The sequence below is a fragment of the Felis catus genome, chromosome A1 (assembly GCF_018350175.1).
Source record: "Felis catus isolate Fca126 chromosome A1, F.catus_Fca126_mat1.0, whole genome shotgun sequence".
Classification (NCBI taxonomy): Eukaryota; Metazoa; Chordata; class Mammalia; order Carnivora; family Felidae; genus Felis; species Felis catus.
In genome coordinates this window covers 51,843,295-51,856,948 of record NC_058368.1, presented here as the reverse complement: position 1 = coordinate 51,856,948, position 13,654 = coordinate 51,843,295, and the positions used below count along the sequence as shown (strand labels likewise).

The 13,654-nt window shown below is 42.3% G+C and overlaps 1 protein-coding gene across 3 annotated transcripts in view; it reads right to left on the bottom strand.

The window, feature by feature from the left end:
- The window catches only part of SLAIN1 (SLAIN motif family member 1), a 61,683-nt gene extending 48,538 nt beyond the window's left edge, over positions 1-13,145 (bottom strand). Inside the window, exon 1 of one of the 3 annotated variants that reach the window (XM_023252403.2) lies at positions 12,297-13,145. In XM_023252403.2, the coding sequence (XP_023108171.1) occupies positions 12,297-12,919 (623 nt within the window). In that variant the 5' untranslated portion in view covers positions 12,920-13,145. Of the gene's footprint in view, positions 1-6,314; positions 6,430-12,296 lie in introns of those variants that run through there. The other 2 variants (XM_023252405.2, XM_045054711.1) reach the window with 2 other exon arrangements.
- Positions 13,146-13,654: the final 509 nt, after the last annotated feature.

The window sequence follows — 13,654 nt, the reverse complement described above, 5'->3', positions numbered from 1 at the left end:
AAATATTTAGGCTCTGTGGGCCACACAGTCTCTGTCACGACCACTCAACTCCACTGTGGCAGCTCCAAAGCATCACAGACCATATATAAATAGGACTGTGCTTCTCCAAAATATTTATAGACACAGGAACTTGAATTTCCCATAATTTTCAATGTCATGAAAGAGTATTCTTCTGGGTTTTTTACCCAGTCTTTTAATAATGTAAATATCTAGCTAACTAGCCATTCAAACTATGCAGCCGGCCTGATTTGCCCCAGGACACAGTTTGCTAACTCCTGCTGCAGATGCAGATGTAAAATATCTTTTAATCAATTTAGTAGTAATCCTAATAGAACATTCTTCCCTTAGAGAGTGAGCCGCGGTCCTCCCTTCATCGGGAATATAGCGATTAGTCAAAACTTATTCCTGGGCCCCGCCTTGGTCTACCGTGACAAGATTAATACCTACCTATGTAAATCCATCCTTTTCACCCTCCCTTGCTGAAAGACCTCTGAACTGTCCAGTACTGGGGGGCTTGCTCTAGACTCCCAAGTAAAGGCTAGCCTAAGTCAGTTGTTCTCAATCTCTGGTGCATTGGGATCTCTTAGCAGGCTTTTTAAAACACAAATTGCTAAACACTTGGTGGCAGGCAGGTCTAACCTACCCGATTCAGTATGTTTGGAATGAGGTCAAAGAATCTGAATGTCTAGTAAGTTCCCAGGTGATGCTGATATTACTGTCTGGAGAGTTCACCTAGAGATGGGTGCACTGGGCTAAGCCAATCTGAGTATTTCCATTATTCCTAGTTGCCTGATTACTGGTTTAGGCACAAGCTCTGGAAACAATTCTAGCCAATAAAAACTAAGGGGTATCTTCTGATGGGCACGTGAGCACATTTCTCCTCATTTTTAAAGTGACCAGAAAAGACCCAATTATATGCTGTCTACAATATATGCACTCTAAATATAACCACACAGGTTAAAAGTTAAAGGATATAAATGTAAAAGACTACCCACAACAAAAAGCCCAGGTCCAGAAGGCTTCACTCCTAAATTCTACCAAATATTATAAAGAAAGGAATTGAAGACCAATATCCCTCATGAACACAGAAGCACAAATCTGAATATTCTGGCAAATTGAGTCCAACAGTATGTAAAAGGGATGCTTTATCAGTACCACGTGGGGTTTATCCCAGGAATGAAAATTGGCTTAACATTCAAATATCAGTGTAGCTTATCACAGAAAAGGCATGTAATAATCTCAACAAAGAAAAAAGCATATGACATCCATCCATTAAACACTCTCAGCAAATTAAAAAGGAAACACCCTTAATCTGATTAAAGGCATTTACAAAAACAGTGTCTTTACAGTGAAAGACTAAACACTTTTCCCCTAACATCAAGAAGGATATAAAGACTAGAGGTTCTAGCTAGTACAATCATGCAATAAATAAAAACATTTAGACTGGAAGTCGTAAATCTATCTTTATTCACAGATGACATGATCATCTACCTACAAAAAAGATACCAAAACTAAGAAGGGAGTTTAGTAACACGATTGTAGCATACCAGATCAACATACAAAAGTTAACTGCATTTATATACTAGCAACAATCAGCATTTTTGAAATTTCACTTTCCATTTACAATAGTATAAAAAAAAAATAAGATACCTAAGGATAAATCTGACAAAGTATGTCAAGCCCTCTACACTGAAAAGTACAAAGCATTCTGAAAAAAATTAAAGAAGATATAAATAAAAATACAGACCAAGTTCATGGATTAGAAGGCAAAATATTGTTAAGATGTAAATTATCCCTAAATTTATCTATTTAACAAAATTCCCAAATTTCAGTAAGCTTCTTAAAGAAATGTAAAAGCTCATTCTAAAATTCATATGGAAATGCAAAGATCCTAGAAGAGTCAAAACAACCTTTAAAAAACAATGAAGTTCAAGAGCTACCACTGACTGAGACACATTACAAAGCTACAACAGTGAAGACAGTTTAGTATGACGTAAAGATATACAGATCAATGGGGAAACAAAATGTCCAGAACTATACACATATGGAAAACTGATTCTTGACAAAGTATAAAGACAATTCAATGAAGAAAAGATGGTCTTCTGAATAAATCATGCTGAAACAAATGGATATCTATCTGCAAAAAGCAAATTTTTTTATTCTTTTTAGAGACAGAACACCCAAACGGGGGAGAAGAGCAGAGGCAGAGAGGGACAGAGGGAAAGAATCTTAAGTGGTCTCCATGCTCAGGGCAGAGTCCAATGGTGGGCTTGAGCCCCCAACCTTGGGATCATGACCTGAGCCTAAATCAAGAGCTGGACACTCAACTGACTGAGCCGCCCAGGCACCCCACAGAAAGTACTTTGACCCAGCCTTCACACAAGAGCCAAAGTTAACTCAAGACATGTTCACAAAAATGGAAAACCTGGAACTATAAAACTTTTAAAGAGAAACCATGGGCAAAGTTTTTGTAAACCTGAGTTGGTAAATATTTCTTAGATACAATTTCTTATATGGAAAGTATGATCCATAAAAGAAAAAAAAATTTATCAATTAGGCTTCACTAAAATTAAAATTAAACCTTTGCTCTCTGAAAGAGAAGGAATAAAAGATAACCCACAGATTGGGTAAAAATATTTGCATATCACATATCTGGTTTAAAAACTTGTATGTAGAATATACATAAAAACTCTGCAAACTTAATAATGAGCAACTCAATTTTTAAAAATGGACAAAAGATTTGAACATTTTACCAAACAAAATCTATGAATGGCAAACAGCATTATAGGAAATACGCTCATCATTTGTCATCAGGGAAATGCAAAGCAGAACCACTACGAGGTACTACTGCCCATCTATTAGAACGGTTAAAACTAAAACAACTGGCCATGGCAAGTATCGGTGATAATAAGGTGCAATTGCAACTCTCATACAGTGCTGGTGGAAATGTGAAACAGCATAAGCACTATGGGAAAGACTGGCAGCTTCGTAAAAAGTTAACATATACCTACTCTGTTCCAGCCTCTCAACAGCAAGTACTTAGTCAAAAGATATGAATGCATGTGTCCACACAAAGACTTATTTGGAATAGCCAAAACTTGAAAAGAGCCCAAGTGTTCATTTAAAGATGAATGGATAAACAAACCATTGTTACATCCATACAGTCTAACAGCTCTCACAATAAAAAGGAATAAACTATTGATTCATGTAACAACACAGAAGAATTTCAAAATAATTATCTTGATTGTAAAAAGCCAGACCAAAAATCAACAAAAAACAGTACATACTATATAGTTTCGTATATATGCAAGTATAGAAAATGCAACTAATCTAAACTGACCAAAAGCAGACCAGTGGTTGCCTTGATGGGAGGTAGGCAGGAGGAGAGAGGGCATACAATGGGCCACAAAGAAACTTGGAGCATTAAGATACGCCACTCTTCTTAATTGTGGTGATGGTTTTATTGGTGTGTACATATGTCAAAATCTATCAAATAATATATTTTAATATAGGCAGCTTATACTTCACTACTGTCTCAATAAAGCTAAAAAATTCACAAGACAGGAACCTACTGTTTTCTGTCCCTCAGTGTCCTTGAGACTTGAGTAGCCATCTCAAGGTGAATCAGATGAATTCAGGTGAAACAAGTAGGTGCCACAGCCCTGACAGAAATGAACCACTAATGTAGTCAACTGTGGAAATTATCTTTAGACTTCTTTAGTAAGTTATCCTCACTGTTTAACGCACAAATTCAGGTCACCACCTGAGTCTCTGCTTTTTCCAAATCCTCTCAGCTGCCACAGGAAGCTACTGTCTGAAGCACTGCTCTGCCCATTACCTCTAGCATCATAAGAACTGCTCTTATCTTCTATAAGAAAGCTTCCACCAACCAGGTTGCCTCAGTTGGACATTTGAGGTCATTTTTTGTGGATTTTCTTACTTATAAGGGAACTCTTTAAGAAGATTTCCTTAATCCCTTAGGCCTATGCAATACAGTTCTTTAATTTGACCACACAGCCTTGTAGCATATTCAAAAGCATTGCTCACTCCCAACAGGCTCAGTCCCACCACCTCTGCCATCACAACTTAAGACCAGAGCCAACTTAAGATCTGGACAGGCTGACCCAGAAGTTCTGACTTCAGGCACATCAATTTAGCAGAACGAAGGATGAAGTACTTTACTGAGCCAGAGACGTGAAATGAAAGTCTACATGCTGACTGGTTAAAACCCTAGCCCCATTCTCCCTTTACATTCCTAGAATTGACTGAATTACTTCTATCTCTCAGCAGTATAGAAGCATTGTGTCTGGAGAAACAGATGAACCCAAGAGAAGACCTAGAAATGCTGAATGAAACGTGAACTGACTACCCATCCAATCACTTATGAAGAGCTCTACCCATGCCAAACTTCAGATCAATTTCAGTAACTGTCTCCTTTGGGTATAAACAGATAATCAATGACACCAGATACCTAGACTATTCCTTGTAAATAGAAGGCTGAGACTAAAAGTAGAGAAAAAAAGAACTGAGAAATCAATGCATGGAACTGATGAAAAATCTAAAACAACTAAAATTGGTATCATCTGAGAGAAAACATTGCTTTCACAAAAAAAAAAAAGGAAGGAAGGAAGAGTTTCTTCATTCTTGGAAAATGAAACTATTTTAGCAGAAACAGAAAATTCAATAAGTGAGTTTGAAAGATCAAGAAGTCTTCCAGATGCAAAACAAAGACAGATTTACTTTCAGTGAAAGAAGACAGATTAAAAAATTAAATGATTGTACAGGTGGGCCTGCACCTTATTTTACAGGTTCTAAAACACACACACACACACACACACACACACACACACACACGGGAAAAAGTTATTATTTTTTTTAAAAGGCAGAAAAATTCTGAGAATTGAAGGCAGGCCACTGGGCTCTAAAGTGAAAACACCTACAAAATCCAGTACAACAAATAGAGAGGCCTCTATCAAGGTACAACATGACATTTTAGAAAACTAGGGATGAAGAAAGCTAAAGAAATCAAGAAGGATTAGGTATCCAAATCACAGTACACTTCAATATATAAAACACAATAAAAATTAGAAAACAGAACAATGCCTTCAAACATAAGGAAAAGTAACTGACTTAGACTTTTATATCCAGCTCAACTATGAATCTTTATGAGAAAAAAGACATTTTTATTTTTTTATTCATTTTGAGAGAGTCAGAGACAATGAGAGTTGGGTAGGAGCAGAGAGGGAGAGAGAGAGAATCCCAAGCAGGTCCCATACTGCCAGCACAGAGCCCAATGTGGAGCTTGAACCCATGAACTATGAGATCATGACCTGAGCCAAATTCAAAAGCCAGACGCTTAACTGAGCCACCCAGGCACCCTGATAAAGACATTTTGAAATATACAAGATTTCACAGTGTACTTCTCATAAATGTGCCCTTTCTCATAAAGCTATTAGAAGCTGTGTCCCACCTACCAGAATAAATGAAATATGAAGACAAGGAATTTTAAAAATGGGGGATCCTACAAAGGCAAGAAACCTAAAGAATTCCCATAGAAACAGCACTGTGCCTGCAGCCTAAGAAGCAAACAGTAAAGACTAGAGCAATGGGCTTAAAAGTTCCAGAAGGAATGGCATAAATTTTTTAAAACAGATATGAGACTCAAATGGGGGTGCCTGGGTGGCTCAGTTGGTTGAGCATCCCACTCTTGGTTTCAGTTCAAGTCATGATCCTAGGATCGTGGGATCAAGCCCACTGAGTGTGGAGCCTACTTAAGATTCTTTCTCTCCCTCTGCTCCTCTCCCCCACTTGCACACACACTTCCTCAAAAAAGGGGGGGGGGGGAAGAGAGAAACTGTCAGATATATATGACCTAATCAAGAAATATATGGCTTTTATAGAGTATTTGAAAAAATTAGTAATAGGGATTAAAGAAATTGAAGGGGAAAAAGAGAATCCATTACTAACTCTTGGAGCAACAGAGGGATTAGAGGAAAATAAATGTAACACACAATTCACAGGGCTCAGCTAAGAACAGTTATAATACAGGCGTTACATAGGATTTAATCCAAAGATCTCATTAGGAGTAGGGAAAGCAGATATGATGGTTTGGGGGTGAAGAGAAGAGAGCTTAGTCTTCATCTTCCAAAACAAGTCTACAAATGTCTAAGACAGTATGGAGGACTGTTTAGAAATAGAAAGTGAAACACAGAGCCAGACGAGTATCAAGTGATGCCTCTGTGGAAGACTCAGAGGTAGGAACGATAGAGGGCTGCTGCTTTCTATAAAAAGCCTTGCCGCATTTGTTGCATTACCTTAATAAAACTTTAGAAGCATTGTGCAAATGGATGATATGAAGACAGGTGATCATTTTCAGGAGCACCTGGGTGGCTGAGTCGGTTAAGCTTCTGGCTTGATTTCAGCTCAGGTCATGATCTCGCGGTTCATGAGTTCAACCTCCGCATCGCATCGGGCTCTGCACTGACAGTGCAAAGCCTGCTTGGGATTCTCTGTCTTTCCCCCTCTCTGCCCCTCCCCCACTCACACTGTCTCTCTCCCCTCCTCCTTCCTCCCTCCCTCCCTCTCTCTCTCACAAACTTAACAAAAACAAAAACCAAGTGATCATTTTCAGTCAGTCTCCAAACAACCTACCCAGGATAGCTCTGAGCCTACTATTTCTATGGCTAGGCGTAGAGCTGGATGTAAATAAAGAAAAAAGGCAGATGGAGATCACATAACTCCAGACTCCTTGAGTACAACATAACTCCAAAATTAGATAAGCAAGGTAAAACTTGTATTTCTCCTACATGGTTCCAATCTTCCTAAAAGTCATAAAAATCACCTTATTTGTCATCACAGTATCCTAATTTGCCATCATTAATACAGCATACCTCCTGCCTTCCAAACTGCTCTTTCAAATTCTATAGCTTCATGGATGAAACTATATTACAATCTGGCAAGAATATAAGAAAAACCTTCATCTAAAACTTGAGAATTCTTCAAATATTAGAAAAGCTATCTTTAAAATGTCACACTCTTAAGTTTCTTTAACCTTGCTTCAATAACTTCCAAAAGCACATGACTAGAAATGGTTAGTTTTCTCACAGAATCTCTTCTTTTCCACACATTTCATTCTTGATGGCCTCACTTAATACAAGTGCTAACATGGGGAGGGACAGGAATAACCAAAATAATAATCCGAAGGTTTCAAAGGAAGTATTACAACGACCCAGAAATCTCAGTTACTCTCAAGTAGACATTTGGTTCTAAAGTCATCCTTCTGATAACACAAAAACAAATGACACAGCAAAATATATACACAGATTTTAGGAACCTGTCACTGAGAAGTAATATGTGGCAGTTTTCAGACATGTAATTTAAGAGCCTTCAATCATCGCAACTTCTATTTTAAGAAAAGCTAAAACATTAGCACCGATAAGCACAATCGATCAATCTTTAGTCGAATTCAAGTGTTTGATTCACCAGCACCTGCTAGGGTCAAAATGGTCAGCCACTGCAAAGCAAACTTTCCGCCACTAAGCTATTAAAAGGACACATGAAATCCAAATTTCAGTTATGGAATTGTCCTATAAGACTCTCCCCCCAACCCTCCACAGTTCAATTTAAATTTTTATTTCTATGTCTCACTGCAGTGTTTCAAAGACCTCAGCACATGCTTCAGTCAACTCCATTTGCTTCTAGAAAACACTCAGGTTTTCAATTAGCATTGTCAGAAAGTGAAGCACCCTCTGGTCTTTTCGCTGAAAATCAATTATGGGAAAAACAGTTTAGGTGGTCTAATTTAGCTGTGCCATATGCATAGTACAAGGTGTTCAGCAGCTCTGATAAAGAATTGGCAATGATTTAGCCAGCTGTCCAGGGTCTTGGGTGTTACACGTGAAAGATGAATATCTCATTCATTAAATTTTCCTTAGTTTGTACATATCACCATTTCCCCCTTGTATAATTATGAACGTTTCTCCTGTCCTTTCCAATTGGGCAAGTTCAAAATCTCTGCCACATCCTTTTTACGTAAGTCTCAATATTCTTCTAATTGCCACTTCACTAAAATAAAGGCCCTGTAGGACTGTATTTTATGTTAGCTGGCATATTTTTATTTGGCATTTTCTGAATATAGACCTGTCTTCCTGATTGAGGTGTGCAAGACCTGACTTTCCCCAGTGCTGCCCTATCTTCAGAGAGCTGTGCTTCCCCACCTACTTTCCCCAAGACTGTCTTGCTTTCAAATGGTGTAAAATTGAATTTTCCTGACTGTGATCATATCGCACAAATACAATTACTACTTCGAGCCAGGGCACACACATGTAAAACTGAAGTTTAATCAAGACAAATTTGTGTTATAAGACACGACGCATTCTGATTTTATATTCTGCTCTTCATTTTTTGAAAAAGGAATGCTGGTCAATCCACTAAACTGACTTTATAACACACTAATGGGTCATAACCAAGCTAGGGGAAAATATCAGTGGTGTAAACGCTTCAGAATCTGTGTAAACAATCTGAAATGTGGTCTTAACCTTTCAGTAACTAACTGGTGGAGCCTTTGGAAATCATTCCACCTTGGAGCTTCAGTCCCTCAATCACGATACAGGGGAGCTGAAATGGGTCATGGAAAGGTCTAGTACACAGTTAACTTACTGCTCCCCTTACCACTTCATACCAATCTGATTTCTCCTCCTTATACCCTGGTGCCTCTCAGCCTGGCGACACTGGGACAGTGATCCTGAAACCATCCTTCTTACAGGCTGGCATATCATGCAGTCACACGGTCCATGTATGTATCGACACGTCAACCCTTGGACCTTCGTATTTGCTCCTGACACTCACAGATTCCCCCTTTACTTTCTCACCTACGGTCTTCTGGAAAGTGAAGGCTGTCAAATTAGCAGGAAGATCACTAAAGATTCCGTAGAGCAGGATGAGAAGTTTACTATGGGATCAAAACAACTGGATGGATTAAAGAATTAAGGTTCTGGAACCAAAATCTAGTTTTCTGAGACACTGATTTCTAACAGCCCTGTGCTAAGAATAAAGCAAAATCAAACAATTCAAATTCAACTGGGATGAATATTTGAAGACATGAGACCATTATTTTCTTTCAAAGCTTTTCATCAAAATGAAAAACAGAACACACCATCCTTCTTACAAAGTTTTGTTTTTTGTTTTTTGTAAACAGAAGATGCTTATAGATCAAATAATTGTTTGGGGAAAAGATCTAAGAGACCTGATTGATCGTTCATTAACTAATCAACCATCATCAAGCAAATACTGATTCTATGAGTCACTGTTTTCCTTTTACACATAACTCTTGAGCCAAGAGTTGTCCAGGTTAATAAAATGTGAACAGTTATAGTCCAAAGTTTTATTAGAATAAAATGGACCTATAGGAAAGAACTTCTTAAAATATTCAAGAATTAATCTAAGTTTGTGAATTTCTTTCCTGAAGATAAGACATCTTAGTGGGAAATACTATTCTAAATAATCAAATATCAATTTTGTTTAGCCCCCAAGGATGAAATCATGATAAAAATGCATGAAAAATTATAAGCAATATGTTAACAGTAAGCCGATCCTTACTTCTGTTACTTTAACAACGATGCGATTGTCACAGGGAGACAAAGATGTCCAAGATATGTTCAGTGAAAGGTAAGTAAAAAAATTGAGGTGTATATATTTGCATATTGATTGGTATAATCATGTTTTGATCTTGAAGGATCTACAGAATGTTAACAGGGGTAAACTCAATCATGGCAGTGAACTGAACAAGAAGGGAGACTCCTGTGACTTGACACTCACTTCTGTGTTGGGTTGTGTTGTTTTGTGTGTGTTTTTTATAGTGAAAATGTAAAACTATTTTTAGATATTTTAAAAATATTCAGTTACTTCTTATCCACTACAGTTGTTTCTTAACAGGGGAAATAAAAATACGTTGCTTCCCTGCAAACATCTAGGGAATCCAGTGAAAAGCACCTTATCTGTGACACTACAGGACAGGTACTTAAACAGTTTGCAGTGATGAAGGAAAATCAGAGCTTTGCAAGCATTTACAAGCGGGTTAAACTTTGAAAATCAGACCCTGTTTATTTGTTTATCAACAGGCCAAAATACTGCAATACAAAAATACCGTAGTGTACAAAACGCCATGAAAGGTTTCTGTAAATCAGGCGACCTTAAAATTTTTTAAGTTACATCCCACCTGAGAGTAATGATCCCTCTGTTTTTCCACATGAGATTCTAATCCTAGGTTTGTTTTGAGAAAGATACTCCATAAAACAGTATGCCACTTGTCTGGAGAAACATTTGTAAAGTGTCAAGGCACTGATTTATGTAGTCACCTAACTACTCGATGAGTGAAATCAGTAGAACCTGCTATAATTAATTTACATTCACTGGGAACCATCTGAAGGGCTAACAGTAATCCTACTAAGGAGGTCATTGTTTTTCAAAGTCATTTCAATACTATTTTGAAGAACAGAAAACTACAAAAGGAAAGCCTACATACCAAAATTCTAGCAATAGTCAGACAACAGTAAGTATATCATAACACATTTTAAAATGCTAATATTTTTAACGCATAGGATCAAAAACACAAACAAGTTCTCCTTTACTATTTAAGTACGTTATCTCTAGGAAAGGCCAAGTGGGGACTAAATCAACATAAAATAACCTGAAAGTGGCCTAAGGGCTTATAGTTATCATAGAACCTAAGAACAACCAGCATGAGAGCATCTTCTAGTACCATATTCAGGTTGAAACTGCGTTTACAATACAGCCTGGGCTTCACAAAAATAAAGGTGTAACTTCTAAAGAATGGCTTAACTCTCCCCAAAGTGGTAAGCGGTTTTGATTTTTACAACTTGAGCTACCAGCACAGCTGCGGACAAGTACGGAGGAGGAGGAGGGGAGGAGGAGTTTGCTTTGGAGGAGTGCTGAGGGGGAGGAGGGGGAGGGGGAGTTTGCTTTGCTGTAGCTCCCCTACATTTTGATTCTCCCAATCAAATCAATTGGCTACTAAACTTTTGCAGTCTGAGTTCTAAGAGTCTAAAGGAGCACTACAGTTCTCAATAGGAAACCAGGAAGGTTCTCCATTTCTCATTCCCGCTGTGTGTTCATGCAACAGGAACACAGAGAGTGAGGAAAATCCAGCTGACCCAAAACAGGAAGGGTCCTAAGTAAAACGACCCTAGATAAAAGGACTACAACCGTTCCATGCCACGTAGCTCTGCAGAGGTGAATGCTGTTGGTTTTCCTGCAGGGACCAAGTTCTACCTCATCTGGGGCTTCTGCTCATCTTACGATATCCCACTACCTCTAGTGACGGAGGAAAGCATATGAGCCAACTAAAAGAAATCAGTCATGAAAGGACCTACTCCACGAGTAAGCAGCGTGAAAAGGGAACTAGACCTCCCCAAAGTGAGTCACGGTTGGAACACAGAAAGGGCGAACCAGATTTCAAATGAAAAGATGCTACCAGCCACAAGTTTTCTGATAACCAACTTACGGCTTCTAAAAAAATTTTTTTTAAAGTTTCTCTAATCTCACTTTTATTCAATCAACAGTTTGATTTAAAAAAAAAAAATTAAAGACAGATCCTTGGTTTCTAAGTAACAGTGTTGTCAAGCTGCTCACTCCATTCCCCGAAAAGCCCTCATTTTTTGACATCAGTACTGATAGGAAATCCGGTGGTGGCAGCACATTTCAAAAACCAAGTCAGTCTTTGAAATGAGAAGCTATCAATGAAAATGCAGCAAAAGAGGACATGCGACTGCACAAGTCAAACTGCAAGAACGAATCTCTAAGGAGAGATCCATCACCAGGCGGCTCGGGATGCCACGGAAAGGGACGATACGCAAAGCCTGTCCAGCGTTCGCTGGGGAGAAAAGACAGGGAACGGTCGCAAACTGAGGCCAAACCCTGCCCATCCCCCGTTACTCCCAAAAATGACTGGGAGAAAAACGCAGGACTGGGTAGCAAAAAGACGGCATAGATTTTTCAGTTAATGCGAAAAAGGAGCTTGGGACCGAATATTCAGCAGAAAGCAGAATACAGCGAGATGGAGGGGACCAATCCATCCCCAGCTGGGTCAGCCTGAGCTATGAGAAACAGGTTTCCGCCCTCATGAAAAGCCTCAGCTCGTCGCCGAGTTGGGCACCTGCCAGGCCACCACGTCCGGGGGCAATGGCGAGGTCCCCCTCTTCCTCCCAGCCCACGCCCTCCCCGCCGTCCCGGGGCCTCGGAGGCCAGGGTTCCGGGGAGGGAGCGGAGCTCGGCAATACCAGGTGTAGTCGTCCTCGTCCCGCCAAGCGGCCACGCTCTCCAGGTCCAGCGGCTCCACCTCGTCCAGCAGCGTCGGGGGCGGCGAGGGAGGCGAGGGAGGCGAGGGCGGCGCGGTGGCTCCCCCCGGCGGCGTCCCCGCGCCCCCCGGCTCCGGCCCGCCACCGCCCGCGCCGAAGAAGCCCGCCGCCGGCTTGAAGTAGACGAAGGGTGCCTCCGGGGGCTGCGCCAGGCTGCAGAGCAGGGAGGGCGCCGGGCTGGGCAGGCAGTAGGTCCCCGGGAACGCGGGGCTGGAGCCGCCGCTGCCGCCGCCGCCGCCCCCGGCGCCCAACGCCAGCCCCAGCCCCAGGCCCCCCGAGGCGGCGACGGCCGGGGGGCTCCGCGGTCCCAACGGGCTGCAGGCCCCGGCGGGGGGCGGCGCGGCGGGCGGCGGTGGCGGCAGCAGCAGCAGGTGCGGGGCGGCGGCCGCGCTGGCCGCCCGGCTCCGCAGCTGCTCGTTCTGCTTCTCCAGCTTACGCACTAGCTCCTGCAGCTTCTTCACCTCCAGCTCCGCGTTCACCACCGGCCCGGAGCCCGCTCCGGAGCCGCCCCCTGCCGAGGCGCATTTCACCTGCTCCGCCATCATCGTGGGCCCCGAGGGCGCCGCGGCCGCCGGGGGGGTGCGCGCCGCCGCGCCTGCTCCTCGGGCCGCGGGGAGGCTACGGCTCCTTCCCAGCCGCCCGGGCCCGGGGCGCCGACCACGCTGGGGTAGAGGCCGAGTCGGGTGTTAGCATCAGCACCGAGCCCCAGCCTCCGGCCGAGGGAGCCGCCGCCAAGCAGCTCTGCACATGCTCAGAGCGTCCCTCCGGTCCCCTGGGCGCAGCGGCGGCTCCGGGTTTTAGCCGCGGCCCGGGGGCGGGGCGGGGCGCGAACGCCGGGTGGGCGGGGCCGGTGGGGTGGAAGAGGAGCTCCCTCGGGCCCCGCTAGCAGCCTGGGCAGGGGTCCTGGGGTCCTGAGGCCCCGCTTCCGCCACCTAACCCCACGGTGCTTGATTGGACCTGGCCTGAACTTTCCCGTCACAGGCACTTCCTCCCGCAGCTGCGGAGAGTGCGAACTGCGCTGATCTCTGAACCAGGGGCGGGGTTCCAAAAAAGTCTCTGCAGGTGCCTGCCCTAGAGGGGTGCACCTTGTGCCAGGTGGTTTGCTACCGTCCAAGTGCTCTTGTGCCGAAGGAACTTAGCCACTAGCCACTGGTTTATGAAACCTATAGAGAACCAGAGGGCCAGGGAACTATAAGGGCCGAAAAGTGAAAACGTGGAACATAAAGACTTTGAGACGATGCTATTAATCCATTAATTGGTAATACAGAAACAAAATGGTG